The 14,554-nt window shown below is 50.6% G+C and overlaps 1 protein-coding gene across 1 annotated transcript in view; it reads right to left on the bottom strand.

Annotated features, from left to right (window-relative positions):
• Positions 1–14,554, bottom strand: part of ERMP1 (endoplasmic reticulum metallopeptidase 1) — a 45,930-nt gene that overhangs the window by 11,751 nt on the left and 19,625 nt on the right. Inside the window, exons 6-13 of the mRNA XM_042964520.1 lie at positions 14,247–14,339; positions 12,291–12,503; positions 11,237–11,457; positions 8,152–8,326; positions 7,591–7,781; positions 3,270–3,422; positions 912–1,114; positions 73–188 (exon numbers count right to left, since the gene is read on the bottom strand). Coding sequence (XP_042820454.1) covers positions 73–188; positions 912–1,114; positions 3,270–3,422; positions 7,591–7,781; positions 8,152–8,326; positions 11,237–11,457; positions 12,291–12,503; positions 14,247–14,339 — 1,365 coding nt within the window. The remainder of the gene's footprint in view (positions 1–72; positions 189–911; positions 1,115–3,269; positions 3,423–7,590; positions 7,782–8,151; positions 8,327–11,236; positions 11,458–12,290; positions 12,504–14,246; positions 14,340–14,554) is intronic.

Here is a 14,554-nt window from a genome sequence, read left to right as displayed (position 1 = left end):
ATTTAAAGAGAAAGTATACACACTTAAGAATTTTAAGAGAAGGAGAGAAGAAAACAATATCCTATGACTTACCTGTTGCTTCAAACGTCAGCTTTATAGAATCCCAGGGTGTCTGTTCTTTGGACACGAGTCTGAAATGAGCAGGATTTCCTGGAGAAACTTCTGGAGCGGGAAGATACCAGTTTTTCCTATTTGGAAAGGGAGCTTCAATATTTAGGATGCTTAATTAGTTGACAGCTACCTGTAACTCGTGGACATGGTCAAATATATGAATCACATTCTGGGGCATGAAAATAAGCTTGGGGTGCCTGGGTGGCTCAGTCAGTTGTGTCCAACTCTTGACTTCAGCTCAGGTCACAGTCTGTGGGATCAAGCCCCACATCAGGATTCTCCCTCTGCCACTCCCCACTCTTGCTTTCTCTCAAGATAAATAAACTAAAAAAAACAAAACAACCCGACTCTGATGGATAGGATAAACCATGCTAACTACTCTGAAGGCCCGGGCTATCGGGTAATAAAACTTACCCAAAATTAAGATCAAAGGATCCTAGGTGATATTGATTCCACTACCCATCCTACTCCTTCTTATCCAACCCTTGACTACCAAACCGTAAAAGCTTCCCAGGAATGAAAGTTCGCAATTCATAGTTATCTTCTATCTACCAGACCAGTTGAGAGGGCCAGCCTTTCTAACTACTCGGGCTTCCAGAGGAAGGACTTCCTAAATTTGAAAAGGCAACGGTAAACTTCCAAGCTCTCTGTCCCACTAAAGGAGGAGAACTTGTGCAGTGACAGGAAACAGCGTACCTGGCACTTGACCTCTGTTCACCAGCTGCAGTAATGAAGTACTCGCATAGCGACGGGACCTGAGAACTGACCCCCCGACTAAAGCAGCACAGGAGTGAACCCACCTGATCAGAAAGTGCACCGGGAGGTACCACGGGAAACCACAGAGGGGTGCGTTCTCCTCACAGTGAGCTCGGATGCTCTCGTTGATCTCCGGAATATGAGGTGTTATGTGAGACATTCCAGTGTAATCAAACCCATTGATCCAGATCCCAGAGTCCCGTTTGACTACGTTTCCATCCAGGTCATGAAAAGTTCTAGTCATGTGCTGGAAAGAACGGACCGATGAGAATACTACTTGAATCCCCTCCCCCACATCCCCAATCCGGAGGGACAGACAGAGGACATCCACAACAGCAAGAACTGGCGTGGCTGCAGAGTCACAGGGACCGACCCTCACTGCCGCAGGAGGTGTGGGCTGGCACGGCCGCTTCAGGAAACTGCTTGGTGTCCCCTCAATGTGCACGCAGCCTTCAAGCCAGCAATTCCGCTCTGGAATGTGTACTCAGAGAAACTCCTGAAGGTTCAAGAGCTCTGATTCGGCACTGCCCATACCAGCGAATACTGCAAACCACCCCAACACCCACCAATGGCAGAATGGCCAGATAAAGGGGGGTACCCTCCCCCAGGAGTCTCCCGCACCACTGTGACACACAGCAACGTGCAAGCTTCTCACATGCTGCGGGCAAACAGCAGCAAGTCACAAATGCATAGTTAGGCACTGCCTTATCAGAAGTTCACAAAGAGGCAGATGGTATCTTCTTGTTTAGGGATTCACACATACGTGGTGAAGAAAAATAACGTAATGATTAATCCTAAACTTCAAGATCGCGAATGAGTACATCCTAGCAGGTGGGGAGGGGGGGAGAACCGGGAGGAAGGGCACACGCGGGTTTTATGAGGTGCTGCTTAATGTTCTTTCTTTCACACTCGACGATCGATATACAGATACACAGTTTCATTATTCCTTACAAATATATATTTAAGTTTCATTAAAATGTTTTTGAAAACCTATTTCAGAGTGAAAAGACACGGACACTAGAACTGCATTTAGATAAAGGCCACAAACAAATGCATCCTAAAACAAACACACACACACCCCTTCCCTGTGACCTGAAGCTAATTCCCGTTGTCACCACTAGATGTCAGACTTGGGCCTAACATTTCTATGAAGAGGCGCCAGCTAGAACAGCTTCATTGCGGAAAGAATATCAAACTGGAAGAGAAAGTGCACGGCCCACCGCCAGCTCATAAACGGCTTCACTGGAATGCAGCCACCCTCGCTCGTTCAGGTACGTCTGCGACCACTGTGCCGTGCCGGGACACGGACTTGTACGGCTGGCAGAGCCTGAAGTATTTATTACCTGGCCCCTCTGGGGAAAAGTCTGCCAACTTCCGGCACTGGGGAAGAAGAAAACCCCAAACAAATGAGAACAGGAGTTTTTAAAAATAAAAACGTAGCTTTTTCTAAATACTACTGATGTAATTATAAAAATGTGGCAAGTCACTGAAGGTACACAATCTGAAAACTAGCTGTTCTTCACTGAAGGTTTTGCAAATTGTAGCCACAGAAAAAAAGCATGTGGCTGTGTCCTCCAGGACGATAAACAAGGAATATTTGGCCCTTTTTCAGTATCTCCTCCCCACTATTTACATTCAAACATTACTATTAACTTATTCAAGTCCCCGAATAGTTACATAGATTATCACTTGGCTTTTTTTGGTTTTAAGATTTGTTTTTTAAAGGAAGCTCTACGTCCAACGTGGGGCTCGAACTCTGACCCCAAGACCCAGGAGATGCTCGCTCCACCGGCTGAGACGGCCAGGCGACCCCTGAAGTTGGCTTTTGTTTGCCTCTTGCAACCTCTAAGACAGAACATGACTATACATAAGGCAACCTGGTTCTTTCTCCTGCTTTATAGTACCAACTCTAAAACGTGTGCAGAAAAACCTAAAATCTCAGACAGTTCTAAATCTCGTTCTTAGTCCCTAAACTATTATACTTTCATTATGACACAGTACCTTCAACGCTACCTAAGAGCACTTTTACTGGCATTTTAAAATATCTTTTATTTTGCCAGTTGAATTCACACTTTTACTCAGCCTGCAGACAGGTTTACAGTGTGTACTTCTGAGAGCTCATCACCCCACACATCTGCTCTTGTTTTTCTGGGCTGGGGCACTCGCAGCACGTGAACAGTGCCAGCACGAGCGGACATTTCCAATTCAGTCTCTTGGGAGAAGGCTCTTGCTGGTAAGAGCCTCTTGGTGGTCAGTCTTTCCCTCACTGCCTTGCCCAGAGTGGCCGAGTGCAACCAAATAGGTCAACAGCAGGGAAGTCTGTCGGTTTTCCTGTTGACCGGCGCGGCACACACGAGGCTTTCCCCTCCAGAACCACAGCGCTCACGCGAAACTGCGCTCACCTGCAGAAACACCCTCTTTGGCTTCGGACTGGCGGGATGCGAGCTGTATGGGAAAAACGCCCCACTGCAAACGAGGAGAAACGTAACCACACACACCAGAGTTAAACTCAGCATGGTTCTCTTCGTGCTTCTGGCAAGGTAGATGAAGTTAATCTAAAACACAAAACGCAGAAAAGGAAAAATTACCGTCGGCAGAAAGGTGCTTTTAAGCTGCCCTTCACTTGGGAACCGGGGTCACCCGACCAGTCGTGAAGAGCGCTCGTCGGCGTGGCCGGCCCCCCGCAAGTGCCCGCGAGCAGGCTCGACTTCCGGGGGCGGGGGGCTTCCATCATGGGCGGCGGCTGCAGAGACCAGGGCCGCCCCCACCCGCCACGATGGTGCCTGCGACAGGCAACCAGCCAGCGAGAGGGGCAAGGAAACAGTCAGGGTCTCGGTTCGGTCGGCGAAGAACCAGGATGGAGACCCAACGCCGGTCAAACCGTGACCTCGCTGTACCTCTGATCCTCTCGACGCCCCTAGTTAACCACTGCACAGTAGACCCCAATTATCTACCAAACATCATGACATCGGGTTTTTTTTTAATTTTTTTTTCAACGTTTTTTATTTATTTTTGGGACAGAGAGAGACAGAGCATGAACGGGGGAGGGGCAGAGAGAGAGGGAGACACAGAATCGGAAACAGGCTCCAGGCTCCGAGCCATCAGCCCAGAGCCTGACGCGGGGCTCGAACTCACGGACTGCGAGATCGTGACCTGGCTGAAGTCGGACGCTTAACCAACTGCGCCATCCAGGCGCCCCTTGACATCGGGTTTTTATGAAAGAACTGGAGGCGGGATTTTAAGCATAAGCGAGCCCATTTCAACAAAACTCAAGTTCCACTCCCAATGCTTTTGTAATGTGCCAACGTGCCGGCTTCATCTAAATTTGCATTTAGATGTACCTTCAAGACGTAGTCTACCCATGGGCCTGCACATAAGGAAAATCTGTAGCACAAAGTAACACGGTCCCCTTCGGTGCTCGGTAACCAGAGCCAACGCCGTCTAAAACAGCAGATCTGAACTTGGGCAGGAAAAGCAAGTGGCTCGGTCCCAAGGTGGGCATCTAGAACATCCTATATATGCTTCTACGAGCTTTTCAATGGTAACGAAATCATTGAAATAAAAGATGTCTACAGATCCCTTAGGGGTTCGGAAGGAGCCACACTGATCCAATCCCTGCTCCCCCTTCCACTCACCCTCCAGGCTTGATAAGTAAGACTGAAGAACACGACTGTGAAAAATCAGGCAAACATCCACAACCAGCCATGTCCTCTGCTACATAACATTAGGTTTTGTACCTACAGTGCACCAGTATCTCATCCGGGGTAATGTCCAGCAAAACAGTACTGGTCTCAGGACTAAGACCTTACATTTTCTTTTCAAGAAAAAAAATTTTTTTTTCATGTTTATTTACTTTTGAGAGAGACATAGACAGAATGCGAGTGGGTTGGGGCAGAGAGAGAGGGAGGCACAGGATCCCAAGCAGGCTCCAGGCTCCGAGCTGTCAGCACAGAGCCCGACGCGGGGCTCAGACTCACGAGCTGTGAGATCATGACCTGAGCCGAAGTCGGACACTCAACCGACTGAGCCACCCAGGTGCCCCAAGACCTTACGTTTTCACACGGCGAGCACAGAAACAAGATAGCACCCAAGGAGCTGGGGCTGTTGGGGGGGGGGGGGCAGTGAGTTAGCAAAACACAATCTGTAACCCTGTCTGTCCCTCTCTGTCCTAACAGTCACGGTCCTTTAACATGTGGCTCCTCGGCACAGTGTCAAATACCCTGCCAAGTCCTGGTGCAGAGTCTCTCGGGACAAGATACAACCTCCCCACCACATGCTGTGCTTCCTGCCACCTCCACCCAGCTCCCCCACAGCTGTCCTCAAACCTCCATGGAGGCTACAGTCTGCACATCCATTCCCTCTTCTCCAAACCGTGAGGCTCATCTTCTGCCCTGTCCCGCATTTTCTGGACGCGGTTTGGTAACGGGGGTGAGTGAAATGCAGTCCCAGAGCAGAAGAGGAGGAGGGGGGCCTGCGTTTGCATCCCGCTCTCTTAAACTTCACTTTTATTTCTGCCTTAAATGTCCCATCTTCCATCACTCTAGGTTCCGAAATGGGTGCAAAATAAAACGAAGAGAAGCGCGAGAAGGGTCTGCGCGGCGTGCGCACGTGCGAGCGGTCTCGTTCCTCGTGAGGGTCCCGATGTCACTGAGCACCACCCGGGACACCTGCTACCCCACCGCAGACAGGAGAGTGCCTGCTTCCTGGCAAATATACTATAAACCCCCAAGGACTGAAAGGAACGCTTTCTGAAATCTGCATTCCGATTCAGTTCTCCACAATCCGAGGAGCGCAGGCCGGCTCTGCCTCAGCCACTCCGACCGCTACACGTCAACACGGAATCACGACTGACTGACGCCACCAGTGTCCAAGAGCCACGCGGCCACTTCACGTGATGATGAAAACTAAACGAGGTTTTCGGGTATTCCAGCAGGCGTTCTCCTGAGGTTTTCCTAGTAAAATATAACCTAGCAGGTGATATACTTTAATCCTCTCCCTATGCTTGCTAAGATTTCCTTACTTTGGAGGCATTTTCAGTTTCCACAGTGAAGATTTCAGGGTTTACTCTGTCCAGTTCCATGTGGGACAGAACTGAAATGCCCCACATTCTGATCATCTCCTCTGAACCTTCATCCACTGGCCCTGATTTAAATACACTGGGGACCCAGTTTCTAACTGAGCTGATTCTGGATCAGAACCTCATCCGTGTATGATGAAACCCCACCAACTCCGTTCACCCTCACAGCAGCAAAACCATCCACTAACACGTACAGAGAATTTAAAGGCTTAATATTAAAACCAAAGGAAGTAGGGGCGCCTGGGTGGCTCAGTCGGTTAAGCGGCCGACTTCAGCTCAGGTCAAGATCTCGCGGTCCGTGAGTTCGAGCCCCGCGTCGGGCTCCGGGCTGATGGCTCAGAGCCTGGAGCCTGCTTCCGATTCTGTGTCTCCCTCTCTCTCTGCTCCTCCCCCGTTCATGCTCTGTCTCTCTCTGTCTCAAAAATAAATAAAAAACGTTAAAAAAAATTAAAAAAAAAAAAACAAAAAACCAAAGGAAGTAAACCCTGCAAACCACAAAGAAGAGTTTAGAATTTTCCATCCATCCACCCCCCGAAAATGCCAGTAAGCACTTGATGATTGTATTACAGGCACAATGGCTGGAACGCTCAGACTTCTTTCAGCTGAGCGCAAGCAACAGTGTGCAGAAGAAGCACTCTCCTGGGCTAGATGCACAGGTGCGCGTACAACTCTTTACGGCCTCCTTAAGAGACTTCCGTGGATGGTGCGGGCCACACACGTGGTATTCTTACGTGCTGTCTCTCAATCCTGACCTCCATGAGATGTCCTTTACTGAATCGGCGTGGAAAGGCCCACCACCATCTCCGTGGAGGAAAGCACTATAATAAAGTCACAACTACTCTTCTGTGTAGTCCCTAGCTGCAAATCCTGCAGTGTGCCTATGCGCGTTCAGTAGTTGCTTCCTATCCTTCACAATTCCAATGGAAAGAGCCACAACACAGACGCCTGCCTGCACCAGCGGGGCCAGACCGGAGTCCTGCAGAGTACGGACGCCGTGCCGAGGGCAGAGCTTGCCCAGAGCCCGCCCAGAGCGGGGGGGTCCGCGTGGGGTCTGCCTTCTCTCTGGACAGCTGCAGGGAGGGCAAAGGCAGGACTGTCCCTGTAAGGGCAGAACGCCGACACCAGAATGACAAGGCCTGTGACGCTCCGCATCGTGTGTGTCCACCACCTGAGGAGAGGGGCTCCGTTCCGAACTCTGCGGCCCTAGCAGCCAGGTAGCTGAACGGTAACGGAAAGAGCCTCATCAGAACCAGTCTTCCTCCACCAGCTCTAAAAACACTAATAAAACCACCACGTATTTATTAACCTTTGCCTCTAATTAGGAATTGTTCTAAAAATCCACCACCAAGCAACCTCTACCAGTTCTCACCTGGTGTGCGTTCTCCAGATTCACGTTCAGCTGGTTTGAAGGCTGTGAGGAGAGGTACGACCAGAGGACTCGGGAGGACCGGGACGCAAAACTAAAACCCCATTTCCCATCTTCTTACCACACCAAACCTACTTTCTGCACACACATGACTGTTTCTTTTGCTTAAGTGTTTCCAAGTATAAGCAACACAATTTCACAGAATCGACTGTAGCTAAACTCATCGCATATTCATATAAAACATACAGGAAGAACTATTTTTTAAATGTTTTTTCCTTACAAAATAGGAAGACAGGATCATCGTACAACCAGCCAAAATGGAAGCCAGCACAACGTCAGGTGGGATTTCTGTACCACTCCTCCCAAGGATGGGGGTAAACATCTCGAATACTGCCCAGATGAGGTACAGTGCGTAAAGATAAGGAACAAACATCCCCGAGAGGTACAAGGCAATAAATTTTCCTTGGGCACCTAGGGAAAAAGAGAAAGAAATCACACATCTTTGAAATTCTACAGTGAGACACAGATTTGCATAGCACTGCTGTACCTAACACAGAACATTTCACTCAGGGACGTAAAAATACAAGTAAGAATGAAATGGAACGTAGGTAATACATCAGCATGCATTCATAAATGTGAGAATGGGATGGGGTATAAGGTAGAAAATAAAAATCCGTGTGATCTGAAAATTTAAAAAAAACAAACAAAAAAACCAAAACACAACACAGCAAGAATCTTGAAACCCTAGCCCAAAAGACCAAAAAAAAACCAATTCCCGCAAGTCCTGTCCTATTCATCTTAAGGTATTTTCCCATTTGCATAAAAACCCAATATACCCTACCATGCTGCTTAAAGTCTTTGCGCGTGCAAAACTTTGTGAGCAAGGGAAACGCCACCCAGACAGCACTAATAAACGCCGAGCAAAGTCCTTGAGACGTGAGAGCCATAAGGGAAACACAGTGCACAAACAGCGAGATGTCAAAGAACACTTCTCCCAGGTACCGGTCGCTGGCATTCTGAAAGAAAGAGAGATATACCAGTAATCTCATCCATGGGCATTCATAAAGATCTAATATTGTGATAAAATTTCCATCCCTCAGAAGAGTTATTTTCTTTTAAAGAGCATTTTAAACTGTAAGTAAACACTACCTCCTGTCATGACATAACGAATTTAAATTGCTGCACAGGAAAGGGGCATTTAGGAAGATGGGGTAAAAACATTACTCGTGGGGTGTCTGGGTGGCTCAGTCGGTTAAGCTTCCAACTCTTGGCTGGTTTCGGCTCAGGTCATGATCTCACGGTTCGTGGGTTCGAGCCCCGCATTAGGCTCTCTGTTGTCGGCGTGGAGCCTGCTCCGGATCCTCTGTCCCCTTCTCTCCATCCCTCCCCAACTAGCGCTCTCCTTTTCTCCTCTCTCTCTCAAAAATAAACACTTAAAAACAAAACAAAATATCATTACTCGTGTGCAATCTGTGCTTTTCTTCCACTGGGCTAAAAGGAACCTTTGGAAATTTCCTAAAATAGATTTAGGAAGGGCTCTCCTAAAAACATTCACCCCTGTAGGCTTTTCTAGTTTTGCAGCTTCCAAAGGCGAGAAGGGACCTGCAAAGAACAGCGCCACCAGCAGCACGCCTGGAAAACTGCAGGCCCTTCGGGGACCTGGCCCTCTGGGGTTTGGCTGGGTTCCCGTGTCTCTTCCTCCTCTAACCGGTCTTGTGGTGCAGCTCGGCCCCGCCCTGACTTCCTGGTGCCTTCACGTTCAGAAATTTGATCTGTATTTCTGGGCTTTGAAGTCTGAGGAGTCCCGTGCAGCACCCCGAGCTCCTCAGAAAAAAGCTGCCGTAAGAACTTCATACCTCTGAACGTCCGCACCAGGGATTCCATTAACATGACCAACAAAGTTACCACTGCAGCGCAAAAACCCCAAAATCGGCATGTGGGTTACTTCGAGAGCTCGAGACAGCTTCGGTCACGAGTTTCCAAAACCCGTTCAAGTTCTCTCGACAAACCCGCTCAGAAACGAAAGGCTATCGCTGCTGCACTTAGACGTACAACGCGGCGTGAAGGGGCGCAGTCTTCAAAAATAATTTAGAGGAAAATGGCACTTAGGATTCGATCTCAAGCCGAGTACCACCCAGATATGTAACTGTACTCAGAGATCAAACAGACGCCCCCCAGGTCTGGCTCCCCTCTCTCACCTCTGATCCCTGCCACCCGCCCACTGCCATCAGTCTCTACGCTGTCACAGTCACTCGCGATCCTACTCAGAAAATGCTACTGGCCGCCTCACTGATCCTCAGGGTCGTGCCCCGGCTTCACGCTGGCCTGCTCTCCCGGTTACCGGGCCACCGCCTCGTGCTCACCACGCTGAGCTTACTGACCATGACCCAAATGCATCCCGGGCGCTCCCACCTCTGACCGCCATCTGCCGCGCTTCCGCTCCTGCTCCAAAACCCAGTTCACACGTCACCACCTCGTTCACAAAGCCTTCCCGGCCTCCACAAACCGACTCCTCTCTCCTGGCCCCGAACCGCTCCAGCCGAACAGGCCGTTCTCTCACTTCATCCCAAGGTACTGCGAACAAGGGTCTCCCCCAGCCCCCCACATGAAGCTGTGAGCTCCTCCAAGAGACCCGTCCTTATGAATCTCTTCCCACCGGGCCGTCGCAGGCGGCCAGGCCCACCAGGCAGCTCTGAGAATATTTGTGAAATGCGACCCGTCTTCCTTTCCATTGTGCTTTCAGCCCCAAAGTTCATGATCAGACAACTGAAATTAGTCCAAGTAAATGGAACTTCACTCATAAGCATTTCTGTCTCTGGCCCCCCTGCCTCATTAACAACGACCCCCACACCCGGGTAACATACCACTGCACTAAGAATAAGCACATGAACTTGAGTCCCACAGCACAATCTCTTGGACACGGAAGCCACAAAGACACAAGCATTAGTTCATCCATAAACAGACGGCTAGCTTCAAAGGGCCTCTTCTGAGGTTGGCATGGAAGCGGTCCTCAGACCACAGCCCAACATCAACTGAAACGGAGACCAAGGTTCATCCACGGTCTAGCACCAAAGACATCCTTGTGGAAAGACGCCGGATTACCTAACCTTCTGTCTGCATTCTAATCCTAGCAGGGCAAACTGAAAAAACAGGTGCGCATTGGCTGTCTTGAAAATAAATATGGGAGCTAACAGATTTTTCCCTTTAAGTCACTTAGAAGCTCTTTAGAAACCATGGGTCACTTTTGCATTGTAGTTTACTGTGAGTCCTGTTACACGGCTGAAACCGTTAACAATATGGGGATATTCTCCCCATCAGCATAGATCATTCTGGAACCCTATCACTCTTCCCTCTTTTTCCCCTAGGAGGTGTCCTCCCCCTGCCACAGCACATCTGCATGCCGTCAGAATCCGCATTAACACACGGGGTGAAAGGGAAAAAAAAAAAAAAAAAGTGAAGGAGACGGAAGAGAAACTCCGAGTGCAGCTTCAGGGCAACATGCTTCCTGCGTGTCAGTGCCCTGTGTCCGAGGGGCCCGGGCACCAGCGACGAGGAGCACGGCAGCCGGGCCCTCGTGGCGCTCAACCCACGGCCCAGCGGAGGACCGAGCCACTCACAAGAGGAACGGGCGAGCCCGGGGAGGGCTGGCGGACCAAGTGCACGGGGGCACACCGAAGCAGATTCGGCCTTGCTGTCACAACCACCCAAACGCCTCACAGCTTGATAACGGCACCGAAGCCTGCAACAAAACCCTCCAAAGCAGCAGCCTTCCAGAACCGGAACACGGTTCTGGGAGCCAGTGTTCTACGATCACGCGAAGCCATTTCTGACGCCTCCACAGGCCAAATACAATGAATCCCACCGGAGTCTGTCTCCAATCCCTGCAGGCGGCAAAAAAAAAATCAATAAACATGCCTAACACTTACCATGTAATAAAATCTTTTTGCGAGGGTATGGATGAGGATTATTTTGGCTGTGGCTGCGGTTCCATACAGACAGACGGACACGTAGAAGTGGTTATACCACGAGAGGGACCGTCCGATGAGAGAGACGAACACCGCTATAATGAGCACGGTAACCAGGCTGGTGAACCAGCTCACGAGAGTGATGCCGAGCCCGCAGAAGAAGTCCTTCGTGTAGTTACCAGCTGGAGACAGAACACAACGTGGACGTCACCAGCTTTATCAAACCAGTCTCACAAGCAGTAGAGTCAAAAGGGCAAACTCAAAACAAAGCAAAACAAAACATCCAGCACTGTAACTGGAAAGTAGTGAAAAGGCCCTGGGGCGAGGTTTCTGACAAACCCGAACAGGGAAGGTTACGGACGAGTCGTATCCATGTAGCGTTTACGGGGAGTCTGCGGGCGCCAAACACCCAGAGACAGAAGTGGCCAGGAGCGGCTCCGACACACTCCTGACCAGGAAAGCGGAGAGCTCTAGCCTTCGCCACCTTTGCGATGCTCTGCGTATGGAAACACCGGCCCGAACGGAAGGCAGAGCTCCCCGTGAAATCGTGCCCGGAAGCTAAGGCCGGAGCGGCAGGGCTGGCGAAGTAACCGGGGCAAACTGGGCTGAACCGTGCCGCCCGCGCGTGTTAGCTCGTCACGGCCCAGACCCGCTTCGACAATGAAACGTTCTAAGGAGAAGGAAACCAACGTAACGGCAAGTGCTGGAGTCAGTGCGCTCACGCCCGGTGCGACGGGTGCACGAGACTTTTCAACGGGAGTTTTCACTCACAGTCAGCGTGTGCAAACCACTTTTCGGTAGCCCCTCTGTGGTGCTTCTGTGTATTAGGTACACAAAAACATCCTGCTGCCCCAAGACCAGAAGTGTAACGGGCACGTCCATCTGACATCCATTTGCGAACGTCTTCCAGTATACATCAAATGTTGTTTTTCTTTAAGATTTTAGGCTTCCTGAAAAACTTCACGCAGATTCTTACACCCAGGCCAGTGTTGCAGTTTTAGAGAAAAATACTCACTCTTCTGTTTGGGCCGCAACCATTTTTTGCCCAGGTACGACACTGCGGCCGTCACCACCATGTAGTTAATTATGGAGCCGACGCGAGAGGGGTAGGCGATGACAAATAGGCCAAGCACGTCAAAGAAGACCACGTTCCCATGGCGATACTTTGAAGAAGAAGGCAACACATCCGACGTAGCTAGGTATTTAAGAACCGCTAAAATGTTGTCACCTATCAGTAAAGAAAAGAAAGACCACAGAGTTGAATAAGCCACGCGCTGTTTGACAGAATGTGAACGACAACAGTTTCCCGCCCTCTCCATCTCCCCCCGGCCACCTTTCTCATGAAATTTCTCAGATGAGGCCCAGGCCTCCGCTCTGTCTCCTCTCCGCTCGGAAGCTCGGCCACCTGGCCTTCATCTCTCCTTTGTCCCAGAACTATGCTTTCCCTGCTGTTATCGAACCCAAACACTGCTGCTCACTCTGTTCACTTAACGGGTATCTCACGTAACAGCCACCGCTCTGGTTACCAGAAATTCGGTGCCGACCCAAGAGACAAAAACCCGGTCAGGAGGCCCACAGGCACCGAACAGGGAATCACACGTGCCTTAAGGATAACGAGCGTCGATTCTGTCTCAACTCAATAAAGAGAAGTACGGGCATCCCGTGGAGTCTGAGAGGTTAGGGAGGCCTTTCTGTGTAGACGCTCCCCGTCAAGCGCGTCCGTCCGGGCCGCCACCACGGAAGGACGATGGGAGCGCCCGCCCACACGGACAGATCGAGTCCCGAACGAGAGTCCAGGGGCAGAACCAGACTCCCCGGAGGTGTTCGCTCACCGACAGAGCGGAGGAGTCTGAACTGAACACGGGGGCAGCGAGAGGCCTTGGACCACCGACTGGCGGCCCCCCTGCCGCTCATCCCACCCCTTCCTCCGCCATCCACTTACACACCACACTACCTCATCGTGGCATTTCTGTCACTGGCTTGTCTGCCTTCAGATATGCTTTCCCCAAAAGCTCAGGCTGAGTCCCCTGTTGCAAAAGCCGTTCCCATTCTCCACGCATTTGTGGCTTCCTCCAAGTCCTCCACGCCCACACCCGCGTCCCCGGTTCGGCCGAGTGCTCTCCCGCCACAGTGCGATTTCCACCGGGCCGCTTCACGGAGCCCCTGTCTCCATCGGACGGAGTTCACGTCTCCCCCCTCCACGACTGCTCCGGGTCAGGTCACCTCCCCACGTTCCTATTGCAGCCGATGGCACGTCCTTCCCCAGCCGGCTGGGCCCCGCACTTCGCAGCCGTCCCTGCTGCTGGCCACCTGACCCGTCCCTTCCTTCTGACCGGGCGGCTCTTCTGCAACTTCCATTCAGACCGCAGTCTCCACTCTGCTCACCGACGGTCCACACGCACGCACACACACACTACTCTCGCTGTGCTCTTGCCCGGAGCATCCTCTTCTACACGGGGCGGGGCCACATCCTACCAACTTGTGAGTTAAGGTTCACAGTCAGCCGCCCCTCCACTGACTACTCCAGACCTCTCTGAAAGTACGTGGACTCCCTTGCCCTGTGTGGTCCTGACACTCATTCTAGAACCCACTCACCTGCCCTCATACCTGACCTGGACTGATGGAACTTTCCTCCACCTGGGCAAACTGCCCACACACGTGCCTGTACCTCCTCCGACATATGCCTTCCATTCTGGCTACATGCCCGTTGCTCAGCAATCCTACGTTAACCCTGGGTCCGCTCTCTTTCCAGTGCCTCACCACCAACAATCTTACGTTCTTAGTTGCTTATCTAGACTTCAAGGCTAAAATTCGGGCCCTCATCTCTAACTGCAAAGCCCCACCCGGCTCACGCACACCACCGGCCGGGCCGCCTCCCTGAAGCACAGTCCCCGGGGATATTTACAGGTTTGCGGGTCAGCCCTAACATTCCATTTTAACACAGATCACGAGTTTACATTTGAATACCAACCTGCTCTCTGAATGGAATCTGTCAGAATTCTGTCTGCTGTGTCGTACTTGGTGTGATAGATGTATCCGTTCTCAATAAAAGCTAAGTCAATTCCTAAGACACACAGGAAAAAACAAACAAACAAAAAAACACGTCATTTTACTTTAAAGATCAACCTTTCTTTAGGCCTATTTGTTTAATGTATCAAATTCCAAAAAGACAAAACGTCGAAGCAGTGACATGACTGCTTTGTCACACTTGTGAATGAATACCATATAAATTCTCTTCCAAATTCTTACAGAATCTGTAGCCATGGTACATAATGACCA

Source organism: Panthera tigris, chromosome D4, assembly GCF_018350195.1.
Source record: "Panthera tigris isolate Pti1 chromosome D4, P.tigris_Pti1_mat1.1, whole genome shotgun sequence".
Taxonomy (NCBI): domain Eukaryota; kingdom Metazoa; phylum Chordata; class Mammalia; order Carnivora; family Felidae; genus Panthera; species Panthera tigris.
Note: the sequence above shows the minus strand (reverse complement) of the source record. Positions and strands in the feature narration are given on the sequence as shown.